This window comes from Thunnus albacares, chromosome 13 (assembly GCF_914725855.1).
Source record: "Thunnus albacares chromosome 13, fThuAlb1.1, whole genome shotgun sequence".
NCBI classification, from domain to species: Eukaryota; Metazoa; Chordata; class Actinopteri; order Scombriformes; family Scombridae; genus Thunnus; species Thunnus albacares.
This window is the reverse complement of record NC_058118.1, coordinates 32,734,662-32,761,822: the sequence shown is the minus strand read 5'-3', so window position 1 is coordinate 32,761,822 and position 27,161 is coordinate 32,734,662. Positions and strand designations below refer to the sequence as shown.

General features: G+C 43.7%; 2 protein-coding genes across 2 annotated transcripts; one reads left to right on the top strand and one right to left on the bottom strand.

Moving 5' to 3' along the window:
- The first annotated feature begins 226 nt into the window (after positions 1–226).
- On the top strand, positions 227–11,393 carry mat2b (methionine adenosyltransferase II, beta). Its single transcript, XM_044371245.1, has 8 exons — positions 227–503; positions 4,676–4,870; positions 6,089–6,203; positions 6,469–6,621; positions 7,606–7,799; positions 7,891–8,004; positions 10,116–10,331; positions 11,105–11,393. The coding sequence occupies exons 1-7, from the start codon at positions 447–449 to the stop codon at positions 10,287–10,289; spliced, it is 1,002 nt and encodes a 333-aa protein (XP_044227180.1). The 5' UTR covers positions 227–446; the 3' UTR covers positions 10,290–10,331; positions 11,105–11,393.
- A 1,205-nt stretch (positions 11,394–12,598) lies between these two features.
- oatx (organic anion transporter X) lies at positions 12,599–27,045 on the bottom strand. Its single transcript, XM_044371785.1, has 16 exons — positions 26,883–27,045; positions 26,142–26,465; positions 23,748–23,912; positions 20,983–21,056; positions 20,766–20,895; positions 19,199–19,302; positions 18,863–19,017; positions 17,954–18,122; positions 17,729–17,852; positions 17,529–17,644; positions 15,521–15,575; positions 15,275–15,434; positions 15,093–15,201; positions 14,859–14,937; positions 13,250–13,377; positions 12,599–13,145 (listed from the first exon to the last, which is right to left on the bottom strand). Exons 2-16 carry the CDS (start codon positions 26,166–26,168, stop codon positions 12,998–13,000), a joined length of 1,743 nt encoding a protein of 580 aa, XP_044227720.1. The 5' UTR covers positions 26,169–26,465; positions 26,883–27,045; the 3' UTR covers positions 12,599–12,997.
- Positions 27,046–27,161: the final 116 nt, after the last annotated feature.

Sequence of the window (27,161 nt, the reverse complement as noted above, 5' to 3'; positions counted from 1 at the left end):
TTGACAACCGCCATTAAACAACAGGAGGAGGAGGAGTGACGTACTTCCTGTCGCTCTACTGCACCGGAGGTCTGTGCTGGTCTGTGCGGGACTGTGGAGAAGGGTCTAGACGGGTCTGTGCGGGTCTGTGCGGTTCTGGGATCAGATGCCTGGGTTCGGGTTGGAGGTAAAGTCTCAGTTTGATCCGTCAAACCGGGTCTCTGTGGAGTTATTTCCCATTATTGTTGTTATTGTTTCCTCTGAAGTGTGTGTTCTAGCCTGCATGCTAACAGCTAGCATCACCGCAACAGCTGCTTTACGGCAGACAGCTGCTTTACGGCAGACAGCTGACCACTGTGAAGGCGGAAGCAGAGAAACAAAGTGCGCATCAGACAGTCGGAGCCGCGCTGACGGATCGATATCTATCAATAATAAATATCAGAAATACCTGATTAGAGAGAGGAGACATGAGCCGCGCAGAACTGAGGATTAACTTCAGTCCGGGCCGCGTGCAGCTGGTTCAGGTAAACTCTCACCTGCAGACCTGCAACACGGCTGTGAAAATACCGGAGCTTTTCCGGGATTATGTACAAGATGAAAAGTGTTTCCTCTCTGATCCCCAGATACTGTTATTATTACTGCTATTATTACTGCTATTATTACTGTTGTTATTACTGTTGTTATTATTATTATTGTTATTATTATTTTGATTGTTATTTACTGCCTGCCCTGCTGTGATTAAACAGACAGTGCCTTTATTATTATTATTATTATTATTATTGTTGTTATTATTATGTACTGCCTGTGCTGAGGGGTTTCCATCAGTACAGCTAATGAAAGCTGAGCTTATTTGAAAAAGTCCGACTTGAATGAACATCGACTGACATCGAGGTTCAGCAGCGTCTAGTCAACGTTAACTCTGACCAGGCTGCAATAATTCTGCATAGTTCGCCTGCACGGACGACATAAACAGCCCAGAATAGTGTTGGAAAGACAATAATGTGTCACGACAAGAAGCAAAAACTAGAGCGGCGTTCTTCTCAGCAGCAGAACAAACCTGCTGATGAAACTATATGAAGGAGTTTTCACCAAAAAGGGCAAAACTGCCACAATTAAAACGGTGAAGGAGACGGACCGGTTTATTGTTTGAGCTTTATTTGTTAATAAATTAACATTCGGATCAGTGACAGTGGCTGTTTTATCAGTAGACTAGATAACATCAGATATATGTTTAAAATTATGCTGTAGGAAACTGAAGAGAACCAAATTACCAAATTACCAACTGCCTAATCAGTTACACAATCAATTGCCTAATCAGTTACACAATCAATTGCCTAATCAGTTACACAATCAATTGCCTAATCAGCTGCACGTTGACACATTTTCTCTTTCACTGTTAGATTTGCAGCTGGAGATAAAGAAACTCTGTCTCTCTTCATTGGCTTCATACGACATTGCTAAAGCATATTTACATCTATCATGGCAGCTGCTACAGATCTTGCTGCCAGTCTACAGCAGTCCCCCCTCTCTCCCAGCAGGACTGGAAGTCTCTCCCAGTCACTTACACAGGGGAATTCTGGGAATATGTTTATTATTTTTACTTTGATGTTGGTTGCAGTGAGTTAAGAAGTGCAGCTCTCTGGTCACAGTAAGAACACAACGTCTCCTCTCTGGGCAGCAGGTCTGTCTGTGTCTTCTTCTACTGCCAGGTTGTGTTCAGTCAGTCTGTGTTTAGACGCTGTGGTCCGGTAGGTTTCCTCAGTGTTCTCTCTGTTCAGGGTTACATATGTTTCCATTTTGTTAATTCTGTCCAATAATTTCTGTATTTTTCTTTTTCTTTCATCATAATTTGGTTTGGTCTGATTTTCTGGGTGCGTGTGTCCTGAAGTTGAGGTGGTCCTGGTGTAAAGACCTGAGTGGTTGATGGTTCGTTCAGCTTCAGGACCAGTAGGCAGAGGGGACTCGTTTTAGGGCTGGTTTTTGGATGTTTAACAGTAGAGGATATTGGCCTGATTCAGCACCTGGAGGACACTTTTGCAGAACTCTGTATGTAGGATTTCAGTTGGATGTTTGTCCCAGTTTGTCCAGTCTTGTTGAGTTTGCGTTCCCCACACCTCGCTGCTATATAAAGCAACGGGTTCAATGATTGATTTGAATATTTTGAACCAAGTTCTAATCTGTCTTTCAGTGTTTATTGATCTCTTGATGGCATAGAAAGCCCTTTTTGCTTTGTCTTCTGGTTCATTCACAGCGATGGTGATTTGTATGTTCGACAGGGTTGTTTCTGCTTGTGAAACTGGTGTTTCTCTGTAGTCTGGACCTTTTCTGAAAAATGAGCACTCTGGTTTTGGGTTGGTTGACTGTCAGGGTCCAGGTCTGACAGTATTTTTCCAGTTCTAATAAGTGTAAACAGTCTAAATCTGTTACTGCATAATCTACTGTGCTACTGCCAAGAGAAGAGCTGTAGGTGTAACGGCCAAAGGAGTCCCCTCTGAACCGACCATTGACGATGTACAGACTGAGGGAAATGACGACGTCATCAATAATCTCAGAGTTATTACTTTGTAGCCCAAAAGCTGATGATGCAACCCTCGAACGTTCCATTGGCTGGTTAGAAAAGATTCATATTGTTTCACGCTGCGATGTTAGATATTGAATTTGTTGTTGTTTTCATTCAAAGTTTAAACGCGTCCTTTAAACTGTGGATTACATCCCAAGAATCGTTTATACAGACAGTATTAATATTCATATAACAGTATTGATGAACAGTTTACAACAATAGTAATGTGTGCGTGTGTGTACGTGCACTAGTGTGTGTTCAGCAGGGCTCCTGGCCGCTACGGCGAGTGCAGATGAGGGTGAGCGTGTGTCTGATGAGGTCATGTGACTGCAGTCTGGAGCTCCATGTAGCTGCGGTCTGTGCAGCTGTGATGGTGGTGCTGAGTGGAGGTCTTTCCATGTTTGTGGTGGTCCTGCTGTGTCCATGGTGGCACTCCTGGGAGGGGGTGGGGGTCCATGGTAGGGTAGGGTAGGCATGGCAGTGGTAGTCGGGGTTGGGTGGGGGTCTGGGGGTCTGGGGGGTCTGGGGTGATGTGGGGGAAGAAATTCAGGAGTTCCTTGGCGGCACTCTGTGGACTCTCCAGTTGTTCCGTGGCCGGGGTTCTGTGGGTGCTGGTTTGGTGGTCTTGGTGGACCTCTCCTTTCTTGTCTCCGGTTTGCTGGTCCCTGTGTCCTGGTCGGCGCTGTCTGTGTTCTGTCCTGTCTTCTGCTGTTTTGGTGGTTCAATGTGGGGATGATGGTTTAAAAAACAGTTTTAAATGGTTTAACGTTGCATCATCGGATGTTTAGTGACCATCACAACTCTGACGCATCATCAGCTTCCAGCTGATATGTTGAACTTGTTAGCAAACAGTTTATTTCCACATCCAGCAGTTACGGATCAACATTAGTTACTACAGAACAGTTAACATATTTATTACTGAGCGTGCTCAGTGTTGATCTGTACGGTTACATCACAAGATTATGATGCAACAACTGATCAGTAACCAGAGGCGCTTGTCAATACCAGGTATGCCAAGTTTAGACCTTGGAAGTTCGACCCGGGAATACAAACTCTGGGACGAGAGGACGCAGTAGATCATTCTGCAGCTGGAACAGCAGCAGCTCAGCTTCAACACACCTACCTGACTGTACTGTGACAAAATAATCTAAACTCAAAGCTCCACTAACACTTTTTATCTCACAAAACAAAAACCTCACTGACAGAGAGATGCAGTAAATGATGTTATTCAGTCTGTAATGTAGCTATAATAAAAAGCTAAACTGTTATGTAGCTTAATAAAATAAATGAAATGAATCTGTTCATTTGAATCCATGTATATGTGTGTAAATGTGGTGATATGTGTACATGTGGAGCTCCAGAGGCAGCGCTGCTGTTCTGTCCAGTAAAAACATGAAGCTTCACTTTACATTCAGACAAACTAATGTTGCAGCTACAATTGTTAGATTTCATGTGTGAGACCAACATTTATCTTCCAGAAGGAATTATATCATATATCTAAATGCTGCGGAGACATTAGAGCCAGCGGTGAATCAGCAAAGAGCTGCAGATCAGTTCATGGATCATGTTCTCCCCGGGATGACCACATGTTGACCGGCCGATCATCTCAGGAGTCGGGCTGCTAGCAGCTGAGATGAGCGGCTGGTCCAAACATCTCCCAACACATCCCAGCAGGTTTACAGACTGGAGTTACTGGGATAAACTGGCCACATGTTGGAATCTACATGTTACTTTCTCTCCTGAAAACATTAAAAATTAATAAAGTGACATATTAATAATCCTACAACGATAATTACAAAAGCTTTTAGCCTCAAAATCTCCAACATCGCTGCCTGTTGGTGTGAAATGCATGCTGGGATACTTGGCTGTCAGCTGCTGATGCATCTCTGATAAAACAGGCGGAGCAAGAACACATCCGGGTGTTTGGACTGGACTTGGCTAGATGTGGACTTTGAATTGGAACAGTACTTGGGCTGCAACTGATGATGTTTCACAAGTACAGACAAGAACACTGATTGAGAAACGACTCAGGACCGATCATTGATCATTGATCATGTGATAATAGTTTCTGACACACGTCTTTCCTGTTGGTTAGTTGTGAATCTTTGAACTTTGACCTCTGTATGTTTATTTCAGGAGGAGGTGCTGGTCCCGACTCTCAGGGTCCTGGTTACTGGGGCAACGGGTCTCCTGGGTCGGGCCGTGTGCAGAGAGTTCGAGAACAACGGCTGGTTCGTTATTGGGACGGGATACAGGAGGGCAAGGCCCCGCCTCCTCCGCTGTGACCTCACAGATGAGGATGCCATCAGAGGATTGCTGCACGAATACAAGGTACAGGACTACAGAGGGTCGGTACTGGACCACAGACGGTCAGTACAGGACTACAGGCGGTACAGGGCTACAGACGGTACAGGACTACAATCGGTCAGTACTGGACCACAGACAGTAGGTACAGGACTACAGACGGTCGGTACAGGACTACAGACGGTCGGTACTGGACCACAGACGGTCGATACAGGACTACAGGTGGTACAGGGCTACAGACGGTACAGGACTTCAATCGGTCAGTACTGGACCACAGGCAGTTGGTACAGGACTACAGATGGTACAGGCTTGCAGGCAGTACAGGACTGCAGGTGGTACAGGACTACAGACAGTACAGGACTACAGACGGTACTGGACTACAGACGGTACTGGACTACAGACAGTACTGGACCACAGACGGTCGGTACTGGACCACAGACGGTCGGTACTGGACCACAGACAGTAGGTACAAGACCACAGACGGTTGATACAGAACTACGGATGGTCGGTACAGGACCACAGATGGACGGTACTGGACCACAGACGGTCAGTACTGGACCACAGACGGTCGATACAGGACTACAGACGGTTGGCACAGGACTACAGACAGTCGGCACAGGACTACAGACAGTAGATACAGGACTACAGACGGTCGGTACAGGACCACAGACAGTAGGTACAAGACCACAGACAGTAGATACAGAACTACAGACGTCGGTACAGGACTACAGACGGTCGGTACAGGACTACAGTCGGCACAGGACTACAGTTGGTACAGAACTACAGACAGTTGGTACAGGACTACAAATGGTCGGTACTGGACCACAGACAGTCGATGCAGGACTACAGATGGTCAGTACAGGACTACAGACAGTCGACACTAGACCACAGATGGTCGGTATTGGACCACAGACAGTAGGTACAGGAACATAGACAGTCGAAACAGGACTACAGACAGTCGGTCTAGGACTACCGAAGGTCAGTACAGGACTACAGTAGGTTGGTACAGGACTACAGACGGTCGATACAGGACTACAGTCGGTCGGTACAGGACTACAGTCGGTGGTACAGGACTACAGACAGTCAGTACAGAACTACAGTCGGTCGGTACAGGACTACAGACAGTCAGTACAGAACTACAGGTGGTCGGTACAGGACTACAGGCGGCCGGTACAGGACTACAGTCGGTCAGTACAGGACTACAATCAGTACAGTGATGTTAAAGGTGATGTCTGTCTTTGGCAGCCTGATGTGATCGTCCACTGTGCAGCAGAGAGACGTCCAGATGTGGTGGAGAGACACACTGAGGCAGCTGTCAATCTCAATGTGCACGCCACGAGCACGCTCGCCAAGGAAGCAGGTAGGTGACCTCTGACCCTTGACCTTCACTCACCTCAATCTGTAAAAATTGTTGACTGAGAAACTTTCAAAACAACCTGCACATACAACGTTGTGCACCGAGGACACTGCTTTCATCCTGGAGGGACCTCGTTAATGCTGATTAGTGTGTAAAGTGTGTGTTGTATGTTGCAGCCGTGTGCGGAGCGTTCTTCCTCTACATGTGTGTTGTATGTTGCAGCCGTGTGCGGAGCGTTCTTCCTCTACATGTGTGTTGTATGTTGCAGCCGTGTGCGGAGCGTTCTTCCTCTACATCAGCACCGACTACGTGTTCGATGGCAGGAATCCTCCGTACGGAGAAGACGACACTCCGAATCCTCTGAACCTGTACGGACGCAGCAAGCTGGAGGGAGAGAGAGAGACACTCCGACACTGTCCAGGTATCTGTCTCACCTGTCTACATACCTGTCTGTCTCACCTGTCTACATACCTGTCTGTCTCACCTGTCTACATACCTGTCTGTCTCACCTGTTTACATACCTGTATGTCTCACCTGTCTACTTACCTGTCTGTCTCACCTGTCTACATACCTGTATGTCTCACCTGTTTACATACCTGTATGTCTCACCTGTCTACATACCTGTCTGTCTCACCTGTTTACATACCTGTCTGTCTCACCCGTCTACATACCTGTCTGTCTCACCCGTTTACATACTTGTCTGTCTCACCCGTTTACATACCTGTCTGTCTTACCTGTTTACATACCTGTCTGTCTCACCCGTTTACATACCTGTCTGTCTCACCCGTTTACATACCTGTCTGTCTCACCTGTCTACATACCTGTCTGTCTCACCTGTTTACATACCTGTCTGTCTCACCTGTCTACATACCTGTCTGTCTCACCTGTCTACATACCTGTCTGTCTCACCCGTTTACATACCTGTCTGTCTCACCTGTCTACATACCTGTCTGTCTCACCTGTCTACATACCTGTCTGTCTCACCTGTTTACATACCTGTCTGTCTCACCTGTCTACATACCTGTATGTCTCATCTGTTTACATACCTGTCTGTCTCACTCGTTTACATACCTGTCTGTCTCACCTGTTTACATACCTGTCTGTCTCACCTGTCTACATACCTGTCTGTCTCACCTGTCTACACACCTGTCTGTCTCACCTGTCTACATACCTGTCTGTCTCACCTGTCTACATACCTGTCTGTCTCACCTGTTTACATACCTGTCTGTCTCACCTGTTTACATACCTGTCTGTCTCACCTGTTTACATACCTGTCTGTCTCGCCCGTTTACATACCTGTCTGTCTCACCTGTTTACATACCTGTCTGTCTCACCTGTTTACATACCTGTCTGTCTCACCTGTCTACATACCTGTCTGTCTGGTGTGTGTGTTTCCTGTGCCCAGGTGCGGTGGTGCTGCGGGTTCCGGTGCTGTTCGGGGAAGTGGAGTCGGTGTCAGAGAGCGCTGTGACGTCGCTGTGGCTCAAAGTTCAGGAGGCGACAGAAAGCTGTACGCTGGATCACTGCCAGCAGAGATTCCCCACCGACGCCCGAGACGTCGCCACCGTCTGCAGGAAGCTGTCCGAGAGAGGGAGACAGGTACCTACCAGTCTGTCTGACTGTCTGTCCATTCGAGAGAGGGAGACAGGTACTAGTCTCACTCCCTGTCCGTCTGCCTGTTTCTCCTCAGGACCCATCCATCAGAGGAATCTTCCATTTCTCGGGTAAAGAGCAGATGACTAAATATGAGACGGCCGTCGCCATTGCTCAGGCCTTCAACCTGCCGTCCAACCACCTCATACCTGTACGTACACATCAATAGGGCTCAATCAATATACCTATCAGCATGGCTCAATTAATACACCTATCAGCATGGCTCAATTAATACACCTATCAGCATGGCTCAATTAATACACCTATCGGCATGGCTCAATTAATACACCTATCGGCATGGATCAATTAATACACCTATCGGCATGGATCAATTAATACACCTATCGGCATGGCTCAATTAATACACCTATCGGCATGGCTCAATTAATACACCTATCGGCATGGCTCAATTAATACACCTATCAGCATGGCTCAATTATTACACCTATCAGCATGGCTCAATTAATACACCTGTCAGCATGGCTCAATTAATACACCTATCAGCATGGATCAATTAATACACCTATCAGCATGGCTCAATCAATATACCTATCAGTATGGCTCAATCAATATACCTATCAGCATGGCTCAATCAATATACCTATCAGCATGGCTCAATTAATACACCTATCAGCATGGATCAATTAATACACCTATCAGCATGGCTCAATTAATACACCTATCAGCATGGCTCAATTAATACACCTATCAGCATGGATCAATTAATACACCTATCAGCATGGCTCAATTAAAACACCTATCAGCATGGCTCAATTAATACACCTATCAGCATGGCTCAATTAATACACCTATCAGCATGGCTCAATTAATACACCTATCAGCATGGCTCAATTAATACACCTATCAGCATGGCTCAATTAATACACCTATCAGCATGGATCAATTAATACACCTATCAGCATGGCTCAATTAATACACCTATCAGCATGGCTCAATTAATACACCTATCAGCATGGCTCAATTAATACACCTATCAGCATGGATCAGTCAGGATACCTATCAGCATGGATCAATTAATATACTTATCAGCATGGATCAATTAATACACCTATCAGCATGGCTCAATTAATACACCTATCAGCATGGATCAATTAATACACCTATCAGCATGGATCAATTAATACACCTATCAGCATGGCTCAATCAATACACCTATCAGCATGGCTCAATCAATACACCTATCAGCATGGATCAATCAATACACCTCTCAGCATGGCTCAATTAATACACCTATCAGCATGGATCAATTAATACACCTATCAGCATGGATCAATTAATACATCTATCAGCATGGATCAATTAATACACCTATCTATATATTGACTGATACCAGCCAGTATTGATCAATCAATATATTGACTGATACCTGTCGGTATGGATCGATCAATATATTGACTGATACCTGTCGGTATGGATCGATCAATATATTGACTGATACCTGTCGGTATGGATCGATCAATATATTGACTGATACCTGTCGGTATGGATCGATCAATATATTGACTGATATACTGTCGGTATGAATCGATCAGTATATTGACTGATACCTGTCAGTATGGATCGATCAGTATATTGATTGATACCTGTCAGTATGGATCGATCAGTATATTGATTGATACCTGTCAGTATGGATCAATCAGTATATTGACTGATACCTGTCAGTATGGATCAATCAATATATTGACTGATACCTGTCAGTATGGATCAATCAATATATTGACTGATACCTGTCAGTATGGATCAATCAATATATTAACTGATACCTGTCAGTATGGATCAATCAGTATATTGATTGATACCTGTCAGTATTGATCAATCAGTATATTGATTGATACCTGTCAGTATGGATCAATCAGTATATTGACTGATACCTGTCAGTATGGATCAATCAGTATATTGATTGATACCTGTCAGTATTGATCAATCGGTATATTGACTGATACCTGTCAGTATGGATCAATCAATATATTGACTGATACCTGTCAGTATGGATCAATCAGTATATTGATTGATACCTGTCAGTATGGATCAATCAGTATATTGATTGATACCTGTCAGTATGGATCAATCAATATATTGACTGATACCTGTCAGTATGGATCAATCAGTATATTGATTGATACCTGTTAGCAGCAGATATCAGTGATTAAACTGTGTTGATGATGTTATTGATGATTATTATGGTGATGTTATTGATGATCTTATGGATCAGGTTATTGATCGCCTCCTGTCTGTCTGCAGCTCACCGAGCAGCCGGCAGCCGCGGCTCTTCGTCCAATCAACAGTCAGTTAAACTGTTCCCGCCTGGAGCTGCTGAACCTGAGCGTCTCACCACGACCTTTCACCTCCGCCATCACTGACTGTCTGTGGCCCTTCACCCCCGACAAACGCTGGAGACAGACAGTCTTCCACTGAGAAACAGACGGGTGGCGGAGAGAGAGACGGGTGGCGGAGAGAGACGGGTGGCGGAGAGAGAGAGACGGGTGGCGGAGAGAGAGACGGGTGGCGGAGAGAGAGAGACAGGTGGCGGAGAGAGAGAGACGGGTGGCGGAGAGAGAGACGGGTGGCAGAGAGAGAGAGACGGGTGGCGGAGAGAGAGAGACGGGTGGCGGAGAGAGAGAGACGGGTGGCGGAGAGAGAGAGACGGGTGGCGGAGAGAGACAGACGGGTGGCGGAGAGAGAGACGGGTGGCGGAGAGACAAACGGGTGGCTGAGAGACAGACGGGTGGCGGAGAGAGAGAGACGAGTGGCGGAGAGAGAGAGACGGGTGGCGGAGAGAGACAGAGGGGTGGCGCGGAGAGAGACGGGTAGTGGAGAGAGAGACGGGTGGCGGAGAGAGAGAGACGGGTGGCGGAGAGAGAGACGGGTGGCGGAGAGAGAGAGACGGGTGGCGGAGAGACAGACGGGTGGCGGAGAGAGAGACGGGTGGCTGAGAGACAAACGGGTGGCTGAGAGAGAGAGACGGGTGGCGGAGAGACAGACGGGTGGCGGAGAGACAGACGGGTGGCTGAGAGACAAACGGGTGGCTGAGAGAGAGAGACGGGTGGCGGAGAGACAGACGGGTGGCTGAGAGAGAGAGACGGGTGGCGGAGAGACAGACGGGTGGCGGAGAGACAGACGGGTGGCGGAGAGACAGACGGGTGGCTGAGAGACAAACGGGTGGCTGAGAGAGAGAGACGGGTGGCGGAGAGACAGACGGGTAGCGGAGAGACAGACGGGTAGCGGAGAGACAGACGGGTGTATATATACTCTGTGTCCTGTGAATATATAGAAGTGTTTATTATATGAATGAGTTGTTTGAACTGTTTATTATATGAATGAGTCGTTTGTATGTTTTCAGTCTTCAGTTTGAACGTCGTTTATGTTGTAAAAAGTGTTTTAGTGATTTCTTGTTGATTCAGTAAATAAAGAGAAGTTGAGCTACGGTGTCCTGCAGAGGACAAACCTCAGCTGCTGTTTCATGGTTTTATGTTTATGTGTCAGCTGTTCACAATAAACCTCAGAAATGCTGAATCTCAACTGTGAGTTTTGTTCTACAGTTTGGGTCTAAAACCGGATCCTGTTGTGGTCTCAGGGTCAGGGGTCAAACAATATAATCTGGTGTGGTTCACTCCTCTTATCAGGGTCTTTGTTTGTCTTTGGTATCATGTAAAACAGCCTCCGCTTAAAGCTACAAACGAAAAACTCAGAAAAGAAACAAATATAAAATAAAGCTGCGAGCAGCGTCGACGGGGTCGGAGCAGCGTCGACTGGGTCGGAGCAGCGTCGACTGGGTCGGAGCAGCGTCGACGGGGTCCGAACAGCGTCGACGGGGTCCGAACAGCGTCGTCGGGGTCCGAGCAGCGTCGACTGGGTCGGAGCAGCGTCGACGGGGTCCGAGCAGCGTCGACTGGGTCCGAGCAGCGTCGACGGGGTCCGAGCAGACTGCGTTTCATCACTAAATGCTGACGCTCTGTTGACGTCTATAAATCTACTTTCAGAAACAGATCATGTAGTTTACGACCGTCAGTGAAGACGTGTGTCACATGACTACGTTTGTTGCTATTTTAATGATTGATTGATTGGCTCGTATAATTGAAACAGATCGATGTATCGAAACGTCTTTAACAACTTAAGATCAGTGAAGTCTGTAGATGATCCTGACCCGGTTCTGGGACAACCGGTCCAGCAAGTCCTGATGTTGAAAAATAGATTTTGAGAAAATTGAGAAAAAATTGCAAAATGTGAGATTTGTAGAGCAGAAGATCAGGATGACCTCTGACTCCAGGCCTTCGTGTTCGAGATCATTATTACGGCGCCACCTTGAGGTCAATGAGAGTCGTTATATGTTCCTGAATAGAAGGTGGAATTTACAACACATCTGCCGATTCCTGGTGTTTCTATAAGAACAATAAGATTCCATCAGCGAAGCTTCGCTGCTTAGATATTATATATATATATATATATATATATATATATATATATATATATATATATATATATATTATTGTCATGTTAATATTGAGTTTATTATAAAGTGCAGTCTCATACATACCGACGGGCATCATTTTAAATTTAAAGAACAGGTATATGTGTTCAATAAAAATGTTCTTTATAAAAACATTGTGACTTTGTAATCTGATGATACACCAACAGTGTGTTTATATGATCAGCTGATTAATGCAGCTCGTGTCCGTTTAGATGTGTCGCACTATAAAAAGCATCAAATCAACACAAACACAATCTGATATTAATCACATGTTTATTAGCTTTTACCCCCGTTATTGATTATTCATTCATCATTATTAATGACAGTCATTCTAATATGTTTGTACACCTTTCGGACTGTAACATGTTATATTTCTACCTCTTAGTCTGTCAGCTGCTGCACTTTCATTTATATCTAATAAGTCAATTGATAATCATCTGAGTTTATTGATTTAGACTCATGTTATAAATCGTCAGTAAAATGAGTTTTCTCTGCTGGAACAGATGATTTTACTCAAATCTGTGATACTTCAGGTTCATCTGATTCTCATTTACTCTTTTTTTTAGTAAATTAATGATTCTGACCATCTGATTGGTCAAGTTTCAGTCCAGCACGTCATTGGCTCTAACTGTCTGAAGTGGCGTCATCTGATTGGTCAGAGGGCATTGAGGCCGGTCCCTTCTGCTTCCTTGAGCTCTTTTAAAGCCACGCCTTCCTTTAAGACCACCTGGTCATCTTCAGAAGCCACGCCCTCTTTCAAGGCCACGCTCTCCTTTTGTAGGTGGGCGGGGCTTCTCCCAGACCTTCAGACAGACAGATAATAGTTATTGATCAGGTATGTAATGCTTGTTAGCATTAGCATCACTGTGGAACTAATGCTGCTAATGAAGCTAACTGGTTTGCTCACCATTTCTCCTCCACGTCCTCGATGGTGTCAGGCAGCGGCACATTTAGCGTCTCTGGCAGGAAGCAGGCAAAGCCTCCGGCGAGCACGGCCGCCCCCCCGTACACTACGCTGGGCAGAGCAGGGAATACCTGGGAAATGGAGTCCATCATTAGTCAAATAGACAGATGTTTGCAGGAACATCTGTGTGTGTCACACAAAGATTTATGACTCTTTATGCTGATGATGTCATGTTATATATCCTACCAGCTCATCGATAAAAAATATTGTTGTGTCCATGATAATTCAGCGTGTATCTGTTTTGGTGTTTAAACCATGAGTGGAAATGGGATCAAAGCATTTGGGAATAACTTCCAGAAGTCAGTCTGCTGTGTTTAGAGCAACACAGATGGACTCATGTCACCGTATAAACTGCTTTAAACTGGTTTAACAGTTGAACCTCCAAAGGTAAAATTTACCTGTGGCAGTTTTTCAATCGTACATTAATAAGTTTTAATTAAATATTTGACCCCCAGTGTTTGACTTTTCCGAAAATAATGTTGTGTAGCGCCTACTATTGTTAAAAACAGTGAAGCTAAATCCAGATTAAAAACATTTATGACTATAAGAGCCACAGGGGAAAATTTACTCCGATATGAAATGCATCTGTTTTCGTGTGGTTTATGTTTAAACTATTAGTTGCTAGGCAACAGCGTTCATTAGTGTGTGATTAAGTCATAATTGATTATTCATTCATTTATTGTTTTCAGACTTTTTAGCCTAATTTGCCCGTTTGCTTCCTCTGTTTTCAGCTTTAATAGTTTAATAGCTTTAATAGTCTTTCTTCTTCACACATCGTTGAAATACTGAAACTGATCAGGTGAAATTGTGCGCTTGACTTTGTCATGTGGATTTTGTTGCGACATTAAATCAAGTGTGATGGTTGTTCATTGTAACTATTATGGCTCATTATTGTTTTGGGTATTTAGGCTCATTTAAATAACATTATTATCTTATTATGTGATGAATGTGATTTTATAATATCACACCATCCGTATATGCAAATGTTTTCTTCTAATGCCCATTTTAAGCAGCATTTTAGACTGATTCATACTGACAGCCATTCAAAGTGATTCAAAGTATTCTTAAAGATACATAGATTATAAAAACACTGCTGATGATTAAACAAATTAATTTAATGAGTTTAGACATTCCTTCCTTCCTCTTCCTGTGAAGAAGAGGCCTAAAATGACAGAGTGAGATACATTTGACCTGTTGGCTGTTGTAGGTATAGAGCGACCCCTGGTGGTTCTGGTCTTAAACGCTGATGGACTCATATCACCGTTCATATGAATGTTTACCTGCTGCTGTACAGAACTGTGCATCAGAACAGACGTATTAAAATAATGAGAACTGCGACTGGAGATCACTTCACATGCATCTCTACAACTTTACTAACTTTCCAGGAACAAAGCAGCTGCTTTTTGCTGGATGATATGAATTATATAAAGAGTATAACAATAAAGAGTATAACAGTAATAAAGAGTATAACAGTAATAAAGAGTATAACAGTAATAAAGAGTATTAACAGTGAGTTATTTCGGTTGCTTGATGGGAGAAGCAGTGATGTCACCTCGTCCAGGATGAGGACCGCGGGGGCCGCCATGCTGCCGATTCGGGCCATGGTGGACACGAGGCCCATTCCTGTCTGCCTGAAGACACACAGGTACGAGGGGTCAAAGGTTAAAGGTGCTGATTAGCTGTAACGTTTGCTGTCTGAGAAAATCCCCAAAATACTGAAAATCAAAATGTCAACAACAACAAACTAAAGACAAAGGTTGTTGGATTAGAACCAGGTGAGTCTCACCTGATGATAGTGGGGTAGAGCTCTCCGGTGTACAGGTAGACAGTGGTGAAGGATGCTGAGGTGAAACCTTTACCGAGACAAGCCAATGTGGTCCTGATGGTCTGCATGTCTGAGGGGGGGGCGAGGGTTTCAGTGAGGACAGTTTTTGACAGTGAGGACATTTATGGGTCAGTGTGTGTTACCTGCAGGGACGAAGATGTTAGCGAAGATGATGAGGGCCGATAGGAAGAGGCAGGCCGCCTGAGACACTCTCCTCCCCAGGTAACTGAGCATGCCCAGAGCCAGAATTTTGGCAGGAAAATCAACAGCTCCAAAGATGATCTGCATCAGGTAAATACTCACCTGGGACAGTCGGACAAGTAGACAAGTGGGCAGTTAGACAGCTGTAAGCTAACATGTAGCATTGATGCTAATCATTGTGAGCTAACCCCAAACTTCTGCAGGTCCATCGCCAGGCCGTAGTACGCAAAGCTGGTGGAGAACCTGCAAAAGAAATACAGGTGGTAAACATGTGGACAGGCAGACAGGTGATATCACACATCCAGCCAGACTTTGTGGACCTGCAGCCTCTTCAGTCAGGTGGACCCATGGATGTTTTATAAGAACTGGATACAGACTCAAACATGGCACCGTTCATTTAAAGTTGCTCAGTGGCAAATGAAGGTAAAGAAATTGGCTTCCCACTGTGAAGAGATAACCTGGATGATGCTCACTACATGCATACTGAGCATGCTCCATGGCGCTGGGGTCCATAGAGCATGCTCAGCAGAGACTTCTGCTGGCCAAGCTGGTTGACTTCCAGTTGGCTCTCCGCTAACTTGAACGGGGATAAAATGATTTAACGGCGTGGCTCTTTTAGACTTTCCAAATGTTACGGAGCGGCTGTGGCGCCAGGACGTAGAGCGGGTCATCCACTAATCAGAAGGTTGGTGGTTCGATTCCTGGCTCCTCCAGTCTGTATGTCAAAGTGTCCTGGGGCAGGATACCGAACCCCAGATGGCTCCTGATGCGTGGTAGCTTGCTGCCATCAGTGTGTGAGGCCAAAACTGACCAGCTCTCCTCAACATGCATCCCTCTGTCCACACTGTGTTTCATGTCCAGGCTACGACAGTGTAACGCAGTCACTTGAGGAAAAAAAATCCCTGTTTTTCTGAATTAACAAGATTCTCAAAATCCTGACTGCGGTAACAGCGCCGTCTGAATTTTGTTGCGCCTAAAGTAGTGTAATTATGGTAAGGACAGCTCCTGAAAGATATATATACACGTTTTCTTTCATCTTCCTTCTGTGTTCTTATATAAACATAATGCATTGTACTTTTTTCTCATGTTTGAGCTGTTGTAAGTTTAATTCTGCAGGTCCAGATGTTCTCTAACAGCGTTAAAGTTCAGTCATTACACTCTACCTGTTTGTGGGATCTATTTTGGGTCCCCTCTTATTCACTGTATACATGTTACCCCTGAGGCAAATCATATGTAGACATGTTATCATTTTCATTGCTACACGGATGACACCCAGTTGTATGTCCCTTTAAAGCCTGGTACCATCAATGTCCTGCCTTGCTGAAATTAATAATTGGATGTCCAAAAATTTCCTGCAATTGAATTACTCCAAATCAGAAATGATTAACTGAGACAGTTAACCAAGATCAGGTCATTCCTTTCCTCTGCAGACTTACAAAAGGTCATCCATGCTTTTATCTCCTCCAGACTTAACTATTGCAATGCACTTTATTCTGGCATCAGCAGCCATAACATCCAAAGGCTGCAGTTGGTACAAAACGCTGCTGCCAGGCTTTTAACATGTACTAAGAGAAGTGACCACATTACACCAATCCTTGCTGCCCTTCACTGGTAACCTGTGAGTTTTAGAATTGAGTTTAAGATGTTATTGCTTGTTTTAAAGGCTTGAATACCTTAATCTGATATTTGCTAACTCCCTATGAGCCTTATTGCTGCTTGAGATCCTCCATCAGGGCCCTACTGATTGCTCCAAGATCTGAGTTTGTCACTAGAGGGGCCTTTGCTGTTCAGGCCCCTCAGCTGTGGACCTCTGCCTGGAGACAAACTCAGAATCCTCTTTTAACACTATTAAACTATTGACACTATTTAAATTATTTTAACTGGTTTATATCTTGTGTTATTTATTTTCTGTTTTTATTGTGAAGCACTTTATAACATTGTTTTTGAAAGGTGCAATATAAATAAAGTTATTATTATTATTATTATTATTATTACAATTATTATTAATTACACAGTTTGCCCACTTTCTCAGACTGGCTGCACAGTCCAGCGCTGCTCCTGGGGGGTTCAGTGGATCCACAGCCTGTATATAAGATCACACTTTTATATAAAGACGTCTCCACTTCCTGCTGCTGAAGGTTTGACCTTCACCTGTCAGAATAAATGAATGAATGTGCAGCAGGTGTGTTTTCTCACCAGACGGCGATGAGGCAGATGGAGATGCGTCTCATCCCCGGAGTCCTCAGCAGGTCATACGCTGTGAACGTCGAACGACTCAATTCAATCTCTTTATTCATGTGAGAGTGGAGAACCTGCGGGTCACATGGTACTGATCTCAACATCAGACAAAGTTAAATACAGCATGTGACAGACAGACAGGCAGGCAGGCAGGTTACCTCCAGAGTCAACTTGTCAATCATCTCTGGTTTCCCGTTGACTCGAGCAACTCGATGAAGAGCCTTTAACGCGTCCTCAGACCTTTGCTTCAGAACCAACCAACGGGCCGACTCCGAGTACCACCTGACCAATCGGAGAGAAGAAAGATTAGAACCATTAAGCATGTGACCAATTAGAGAGCAGACAGTTCAGAACCACCTGACCAGTTACTGAATAATACGTACCAGCTATAGGCAAAGAACAGGAAGTGGGGGGCACAGACAATCAGCTGCAGCTTCCGCCAATCCCTCAACCAATAGGCAAGCCCCGCCAGGATCATCTGACCAAAGGTGAAGAAAAAGGAGGTGAGCGTGCCCACTAATGTCCTGGCTTTGGTCGGGATCCACTCCACCTCTGAGGACAGACAAGTAGACAAAAAGACAGGTTGGTCCACCTCTGAGAACATGTCATCATTTTGTTCCTCAGAGAATCAAACAGGTAGACGGATACATTGGCTGCATCCCAATTCCCTTAAATTGCATCAGTGTTTTCCCTCACTTGCATCTTTTCCTTCCACCAAACATGTGAAGAGAGAGGAAATGAGGAAATATGTTTTTAGAGAAATGATACGTCCTCTCCCCCGAAGGGTCACGTGACGGCTGATCAGCTGTCAGTCAGCTTTAACAGCTGTAGAGACTTTTGAAGGAGTTTGTGTCTGCGTACATGTGCACCGTGTTGACACTAATAAAGCTACACAGTTATCACTGCCAGCAGCTGTTTCCTCTCTGCAGCTTGTTACATGTTTAATAAACACCTGCATATGAATAAAAACCTGCATTCACTATTTATACTGTGTCCTGCTCAGAGGCACAGGAACCATTTCTACTGGCAGAATATGTTTATATTATTTATTGATATTCTGAATGTGAATAATAAGCCTGAATATGATCAGAGTGTCTTTTGAACACTGGAAATTATTGGTTAGCTTGAACGTTTCAGGGAAAACTGAAATGATGTAACTCATATCAAACCCGACAGTCAGGATTGTTTTACAATAGTCCTCGACCTCCTGATCAAGCAAGGACTGATCAAATAAGGGAACTGAGATGCATCTACTGACACACAGACAGACAGACAGGTAGGTAGACAGGTACTCAGTGAGACTCCGTTCAGGATGACTCCGGACACCGCCATCCCACTCAGAAACCTGAAAATGCAGTAGGTAGAATAAGATGGAGAGAGCGCGGAGCTACAGCCAAGCACAGCCAGCTGCAGGTACGACCAAATGAGAACAGATCGCCTCCCAAACCTGAGAGAGAAACAGAGAGACACATTCTGATTGGCTGGATTTCACTTTAGACGACACACAGGTAACAAGAACAGAGATGATGTCACTAAAACATGAACATGGAGAGGCTGTTCCAAAACTTCACAGCTTTACAGTTTTAATGTTTATATGAATATTTGTCATTTGAACAGATGAGTCTCACCTGTCTGACAGCCCACCGTAGATGATGGCTCCTGTTAAAACTCCGCCCATATAAATGGTCTGAATCATCTGTTTCAGAGGACGCAGAGAACAAACCAGGTCCCACTGAAAGCCAGACAGATGTAGACAGAGGGGGAGACAGATCAGACGGAGAGACAGACAGAGCGTACAACTTTCTACAGAATCACTATAACCTCCTAGAGGATCACTACAACCTCCCACAGGATCACTACAGCCTTCTACGGGATCACTACAACCTTCTACAGAATCACTACAACCTTCTACAGGATCACTATAACCTTTTACAGGATCACTACATTCTTCTACAGAATCACTACAACCTTCTACAGAATCACTACAACTTTCTACAGAATCACTACAACCTCCTAGAGGATCACTACAACCTTCTATAGAATCACTACAACTTTCTACAGAATCACTACAACCTTCCACAGAATCACTACAACCTCCGAGAGGATCACTCCAACCTCCTAGAGAATCACTACAACCTTTTACAGGATCACTACACCCTTCTACAGGATCACTACACCCTTCTACAGGATCACTATAACCTTTTACAGGATCACTACATTCTTCTACAGAATCACTACAACCTACAGGATCACTACAACCTCATACAGGATCACTACAACCTTCTACAGGATCACTACAACGTACAGGATCACTACAACCTTCTACAGAATCACTACAACCTCCGAGAGGATCACTTCAACCTCCTAGAGAATCACTACAACCTCCGAGAGGATCACTTCAACCTCCTAGAGAATCACTACAACCTTTTACAGGATCACTACATTCTTCTACAGGATCACTACAACCTACAGGATCACTACAACCTACAGGATCAATACAACCTTTTACAGGATCACTACAACCTCATACAGGATCACTACAACCTTCTACAGGATCATTACAACGTACAGGATCACTTCAACCTCCTAGAGAATCACTACAACCTTTTACAGGATCACTACATTCTTCTACAGGATCACTATAACCTTTTACAGGATCACTACATTCTTCTACAGGATCACTATAACCTTTTACAGGATCACTACATTCTTCTACAGGATCACTATAACCTTTTACAGGATCACTACATTCTTCTACAGGATCACTACAACCTACAGGATCACTACAACCTACAGAATCACTACAACCTACAGGATCACTACAACCTACAGGATCACTACAACCTACAGGATCACTATAACCTTTTACAGGATCACTACAACCTCATACAGGATCACTACACCCTTCTTCAGGATCACTACAACCTCCTACTGGATCATTACAACCTCCTACTGGATCACTACAACCTCCTACAGGATCCCTTTAAAAAAAAATTAGCTGACAGCTGCCGATGTTGGAAACACTGAGACTGAAGCAGAGAGGCAATGTTCAGCAACACAGAAAGGAGCTAGATGAGGCTAAAAAGAGTTGGTAATAATTCTGTGAGTTGATCACTACCAGAAACACGTTATAGTCACACAAAGAAGTCTGAGCCAGCGTTCATAAATATCAGAGAGCAGATTTCTTCTCATTACCTCTGAGACGGTGGTGGCGTGGAACTCAGAGCGGTCAAACGTCCATCCATCCACACATCCTTCAGTCTGCAGCTGGCTAACGTTGGCAGAGATGTTAGCAGCTAACAGCTGCCACTGAGGCTCCACGTACCTGAACAACAGGTGAGCGTTTACTCATTGATACAACTCACCACAGAGTGTAACTCTCAATTAAACCAAAAGAAAAAGGCAATGATACCTCCTGCAGCGGTCCAGTCTATTTCCTGAAGAATCAGGAGGGATGAAAGCTTTCAGCAGCTGCTTCTCATCCACCTGAAACAGCCAATTATATTCATCCAGCCAATCAATAAGCCAATCATATACAGTTAGCTAATCAATGAGACTTCATTCATTCAAACCTCTATTTATACAGGGTAGGCCATTAAGAGCAAGCTCTCTTTTACAAGGACACCCTGATTATAATACTAATATAAAATATAAGAAACAATAAATATAATTGGCAAATATAAAAAGCAAATATGAACAGATAAGCATTATAATATATAAAATATAAGAAACAATAAAAGCAATATATTAAAAAAAGGTAAGGGTAAAGGTACTTTATTTGTCACACATACAGTTGTACAGGGAAATTGGATCTCTGCATTTAACCCATTCTAAGTATTAGGAGCAGCAAATAAAACATATATTATGAAAACATACAGACGGGTGACAAATTAAAGGAAAAACTGGTCCAGGTCTGAATGCTTGACCCCTACAGTGATCTGGTGGCTCTGCTATGCTCTGGGGGGCATTCTTCAAAAAGATGTTCCGTCATGTGGTGCTGTGATGATGATGGTGATGCAGAGCGCTGTCTAACACGTCAGCTGGGTTGAGCTCTGGTGACTGTGAAGGTCGTAACATATGATTCACATCATTTAATCCTCATCAAACCATCTTGGAAGAGACCAGTCCCATCAGGATGGACATGTTTCATCATAGGATTAAGCTGATCACTCACAACAACTTTGTATTGATTAGCAGTGACCCTTCCCTCTAAGGGGACAAGTGGACCCAAACCATGCCAGCATAACAGAGCCACCAGACCCTCTCACTGTAGGGGTCAAGCATTCAGACCTGGACCAGTTTTTCCTTTAATATGTCATCCGTCTGTATTAAGGCAATAAAAGCAATATATGTACATAACAGTTAAAGCTCAATAAATCACACACATTCACACTGCCCTTTGTCAGCTAAGAAAAATTTAAAATGATTCAAAGGAATTAGCTCATCTAATTTTACTGTCTTCTGCAAGTTGTTCCAGTTGTGTGGAGTTTAATATGTAAAAGCCAGTTTCCCAGTCTCAGTTTCTAACACGTTGATTTTCAAGGGCAAAATAGTGTTGGGACCGAGTGCAGTGTGAAACTGACTTAAAGTGGCGACTGCCATCCAACTTTCTCATAAAGAACACACTGATGGTTCTAAAGCATCCCAGTTATGATCCTGAGGACAGAATGATAGACTGCATCAAGAGGTTTAAGAGTAGAAGCAGGAGAGTCACCATAGTCCATAATGGATAAAAAGGTTGAACAATTTGCTCTCTATAATTCTGGGTGATATATGCCGTATATTTCTATTAAAGACTTAGTCATTTCATCAATATGTTTTTTGAAGCACAGCCTGTCATCTATCCACAAACCAAGGTATTTATAAGAGGATGCTCTTTCTATTGGTGTCCCACTAAGAGTAGTAATATTCACTTCCATGGTATAGTTAGTCAGTTTTCTAGAAAACAGCATACATTTTATTTTATCTGAGTTTAACAGTAATTAAAGATCAATCAATGTTTGCTGTATCGCACAGAAATCAATATGCAAATTTTGAACCGCCTGGGCAACAGAGGGTACTATTGTATAGATAATAGTGTTATCTTCATACAGATCAATGGTGCCGTTTGTCACTTTTTCACCTAATTAATTTATAAAAATTGTAAATAGTGTAAATAAAATGGAACCCTGTTGAAATGGAAACTCATACCCTTATGTAATACTGCCTTTATAGTCAAAAACACATTGTAAGACTTTGTGCTCTCTGCTTCCTGCGTAAAAAATGTTCCCAATAGTCATCATCAAAGGTGAGCTGTGGGAGAGACAGAGAGGGAAAGTCCTCAAGGAGGAAAGGCAGATAAGGATTCCCCTTTTAACTCTTAATTCTCAGAAGATTGAAAGAAACTTCTTAGAGAGATGGTGAATTAATTAAAAGAAACCTATTAGGGTGACAAATATGAGATGATTGTGATGCATGCAGTTGAATGTACAAATGCTGACAGGGAACTTCATACAGTATCTCTCTTTCAGCCTAGCAAACTGGGAGATCTGCATTTGAAAATGTGAACTTTGTTTACTGCAACATTTATGTAAAGATAAAACGAAGGCTGTCCAAATGTAGGGATGCTTCTTGTTACCACAATCAGATTAAAATATAGGTTAAGCATTCAACTAAAAATGGAGCTGCCAATGATAACAGTGGTTCTAAAGGATCCACCCCAGGGGACATTTTTTGGATCAATAGAACAAAGAGCGTTCAACCCCACAAGATTTGTTAAAGTCTTCAATGAAAAGGTTTGAATGCCCATATTGTCTGTCCAGCAATGTGCATTATGACCAGAGACAGGGACAAGTCCAGCAGTTTCTAATAAATAACCTGATGCTATAAAATGTTCATTGAATGCATCACATATTACTTTTCCGACTGAGATAGTGGTGGAACCTTGAACTGTGTCACTGGGTGAGGATGAAGGAGGACTATGTGGTAATGATTAACCGTTTTCTAAAAACATGCTGGGTTTCTTTACTTTCAGATAGTGCTGAGACACACAATGAAGATTTAGCATTTTGAATAATCCATCCAGCCAAACGACCTGTTCATCGATAGAGCCAATCACGTGCAACCATCACAACCATGAGCTGATTCATTTAGTAATCTGATCGGACAGACAGGTTGCCTGGTGGTGAGACAGGTTACCTGGTACTGCGACAGGTTGTAGAGGCTCTGATTGGCCGGCAGGCTGCAGTGGTGGGCGGGGATTCCTGAGACAAAGTTGTTCAGCAGGTTTTGACTCGCCATCATTAAACCAGGTAGACTGATCAGGGTCACATGGAGCCACTGGTACCTGCCAAACCCGCCCACCTCGCCATGGTAACAGGAGAGAGAGACAGGTTACGCACCTGCATCACACCTGATCTACACACACCTGGTCTATAACACCTGCATCATACCTGGTCTACCCACACCTGGTCTATAACACCTGCATTCCACCTGGTCTACACACACCTGGTCTATAACACCTGCATCATACCTGGTCTACCCACACCTGGTCTATAACACCTGCATCATACCTGGTCTACCCACACCTGGTCTATAACACCTGCATTCCACCTGGTCTACACACACCTGGTCTATAACACCTGCATTCCACCTGGTCTACACACACCTGGTCTATAACACCTGCATCATACCTGGTCTACCCACACCTGGTCTATAACACCTGCATCATACCTGGTCTACCCACACCTGGTCTATAACACCTGCATCATACCTGGTCTACCCACACCTGGTCTATAACACCTGCATTCCACCTGGTCTACACACACCTGGTCCATAACACCTGCATTCCACCTGGTCTACACACACCTGGTCTATAACACCTGCATCATACCTGGTCTACCCACACCTGGTCTATAACACCTGCATTCCACCTGGTCTACACACACCTGGTCTATAACACCTGCATCATACCTGGTCTACCCACACCTGGTCTATAACACCTGCATTCCACCTGATCTACACACACCTGGTCTATAACACCTGCATCATACCTGGTCTACCCACACCTGGTCTATAACACCTGCATTCCACCTGATCTACACACACCTGGTCTATAACACCTGCATCATACCTGGTCTACCCACACCTGGTCTATAACACCTGCATCATACCTGGTCTACCCACACCTGGTCTATAACACCTGCATCATACCTGGTCTACACACACCTGGTCTATAACACCTGCATCATACCTGGTCTACCCACACCTGGTCTATAACACCTGCATTCCACCTGGTCTACACACACCTGGTCTATAACACCTGCATCATACCTGGTCTACACACACCTGGTCTATAACACCTGCATCATACCTGGTCTACCCACACCTGGCCTATAACACCTGCATCATACCTGGTCTACCCACACCTGGTCTATAACACCTGCATTCCACCTGGTCTACACACACCTGGTCCATAACACCTGCATTCCACCTGGTCTACACACACCTGGTCTATAACACCTGCATCATACCTGGTCTACACACACCTGGTCTATAACACCTGCATCATACCTGGTCTACCCACACCTGGTCTATAACACCTGCATTCCACCTGGTCTACACACACCTGGTCTATAACACCTGCATCATACCTGGTCTACACACACCTGGTCTATAACACCTGCATTACACCTGGTCTACACACACCTGGTCTATAACACCTGCATCTCACCTGATCTACCCACACCTGGTCTATAACACCTGCATCTCACCTGATCTACCCACACCTGGTCTATAACACCTGCTTTACACCTGGTCCACCAACACCTGGTCTAAACACACCTGGTCTACCTGGACAAGTGTGTTTAGCCCAAACTGACTTCTCCTCTTGTAATCAGATTATGTGATACAGTACAGATTATATGACATAACGACTTAGTAATCACAACACATGATGTAGTCAGATTATGCTACAGAGTAAACAGATCATGACTTAATAAAACTAATCAGATTAGATACATGAATCTGACTACAGGGCAGACTAATGAGATTATATTACAGTAATCAGATTAAACACATTAAACAGATTCTCACATCTGTTATCAGATTACACCACACAATAATGATTACACACAGTAATCAGTCCATCTGTAATCAGATTACACCACACAATAATGATAACACACAGTAATCAGTCCATCTGTAATCAGATTACACCACACAATAATGATTACACACAGTAATCAGTCCATCTGTAATCAGATTACACCTTAGAGTAATCAGGTTACATACAGTAATCAGGTTACATAAGTAATCAGTCCATCTGTAATCAGATTACACTTTAGAGTAATCAGGTTACATACAGTAATCAGGTTACATACAGTAATCAGGTTACATCAGTAATCAGTCCATCTGTAATCAGATTACACCTTAGAGTAATCAGGTTACATACAGTAATCAGGTTACATAAGTAATCAGTCCATCTGTAATCAGATTACACCTTAGAGTAATCAGGTTACACACAGTAATCAGGTTACATCAGTAATTAAATTACACCCAAAGTAATCAGATTACATAGCGGAGGTAACTCACCTCCTCCAGCAGGTCAGCGAAGCCCATCTCTCCGTCTTCAGTTCAACGTTTTTACAATCTTAAAATCAATAAAAGTATTTCCTAATACTGATGGTTCATGTTTTACCTCCTCAGCTGTTAGTGTTCACGTGTTATTATTAATAATAATAATAATCAGAAGTTTTATTTCCTCTCAGTTGTTACAGGGTTCACTTAATAAAAATAATAATAATAAGTTTTATCTCCACTCAGCTGTTACAGTGTTAACTTATTAATAATAATAATAATAATGATTATTATCAGAGGTGTCTTCGGGCTTTGAGCTTCTGTTCCATCAGAATGAACCTGAGAACAAAAACAAACATTACTTTTGTATTAATTGTTTTTTAAACATGTACTTACTTTAAAACTCCAGAAAAGTGTTTGAATGTTTCGGGTCAAAGGTCAAACTGTCTCCTGAGGAGATGTCAACGCTGCTCACTGTGAAACTCCAAAACTATCAAAAACATCCTCCAAAACTTTCCCAACCTTCTCCAGACTATTCCAGACCTTAGTCATTTCATTGGCTGTACTGGTGAGTGAAATCTTTACATATCATGACACGAGTCCCGTAGCGACTGTAGTGTTTTTACAGTGAACTCTAAACAGGTGAATATTTATATGGAGTCTGGTGAGAGTTCTTAAAGGATTAGTGCGGCTGCAGCTGAACAAAGAAACAATCAAAAGAGGATTTTCTCCGTAAATCAGTGGAAACATACTTACAGTCTACGGAGGGACGACTGGATGGACGGAAGTCATAAGCAGCAGAAAAGAGACAACTGAACATTTAGTGACTTTACAAGGAAAAGTCAAGTCTTCCTCTGCCTGTCTGTTGTCTTCTGTCCGGTTCACTGGTCGACAGACCCTTGTAACATGGGTGACTTCTCTCTCTCTCCCTCTCTCTCTCTCTGCTTTTCTTGGCTTATAATCATTTGTTTTTCAGTTAATGGTTGAGCGAGTCGAATCCCTCTCTCACTTTAGAGGGAAAAGCTTCAGTGATCA

What these genes read in the sequence shown, in the direction of transcription:
- oatx (XM_044371785.1), bottom strand. Translation starts at nt 26,168, where the DNA reads ATGGGCTTCGCTGACCTGCTGGAGGAG. An exon ending in CTGTTCTTTGCCTATAGCTG is followed by an intron (nt 17,853 to 17,953) that starts GTACGTATTATT and finishes CCGATTGGTCAG; the next exon opens with GTGGTACTCGGAGTCGGCCC. An exon ending in CGGTCCTCATCCTGGACGAG is followed by an intron (nt 13,378 to 14,858) that starts GTGACATCACTG and finishes TCCATTTCCCAG; the next exon opens with GTATTCCCTGCTCTGCCCAG.
- mat2b (XM_044371245.1), top strand. Translation starts at nt 447, where the DNA reads ATGAGCCGCGCAGAACTGAGGATTAACTTCAGTCCGGGCCGCGTGCAG. An exon ending in GCCGCGTGCAGCTGGTTCAG is followed by an intron (nt 504 to 4,675) that starts GTAAACTCTCAC and finishes TGTTTATTTCAG; the next exon opens with GAGGAGGTGCTGGTCCCGAC. An exon ending in CACGCTCGCCAAGGAAGCAG is followed by an intron (nt 6,204 to 6,468) that starts GTAGGTGACCTC and finishes TGTATGTTGCAG; the next exon opens with CCGTGTGCGGAGCGTTCTTC.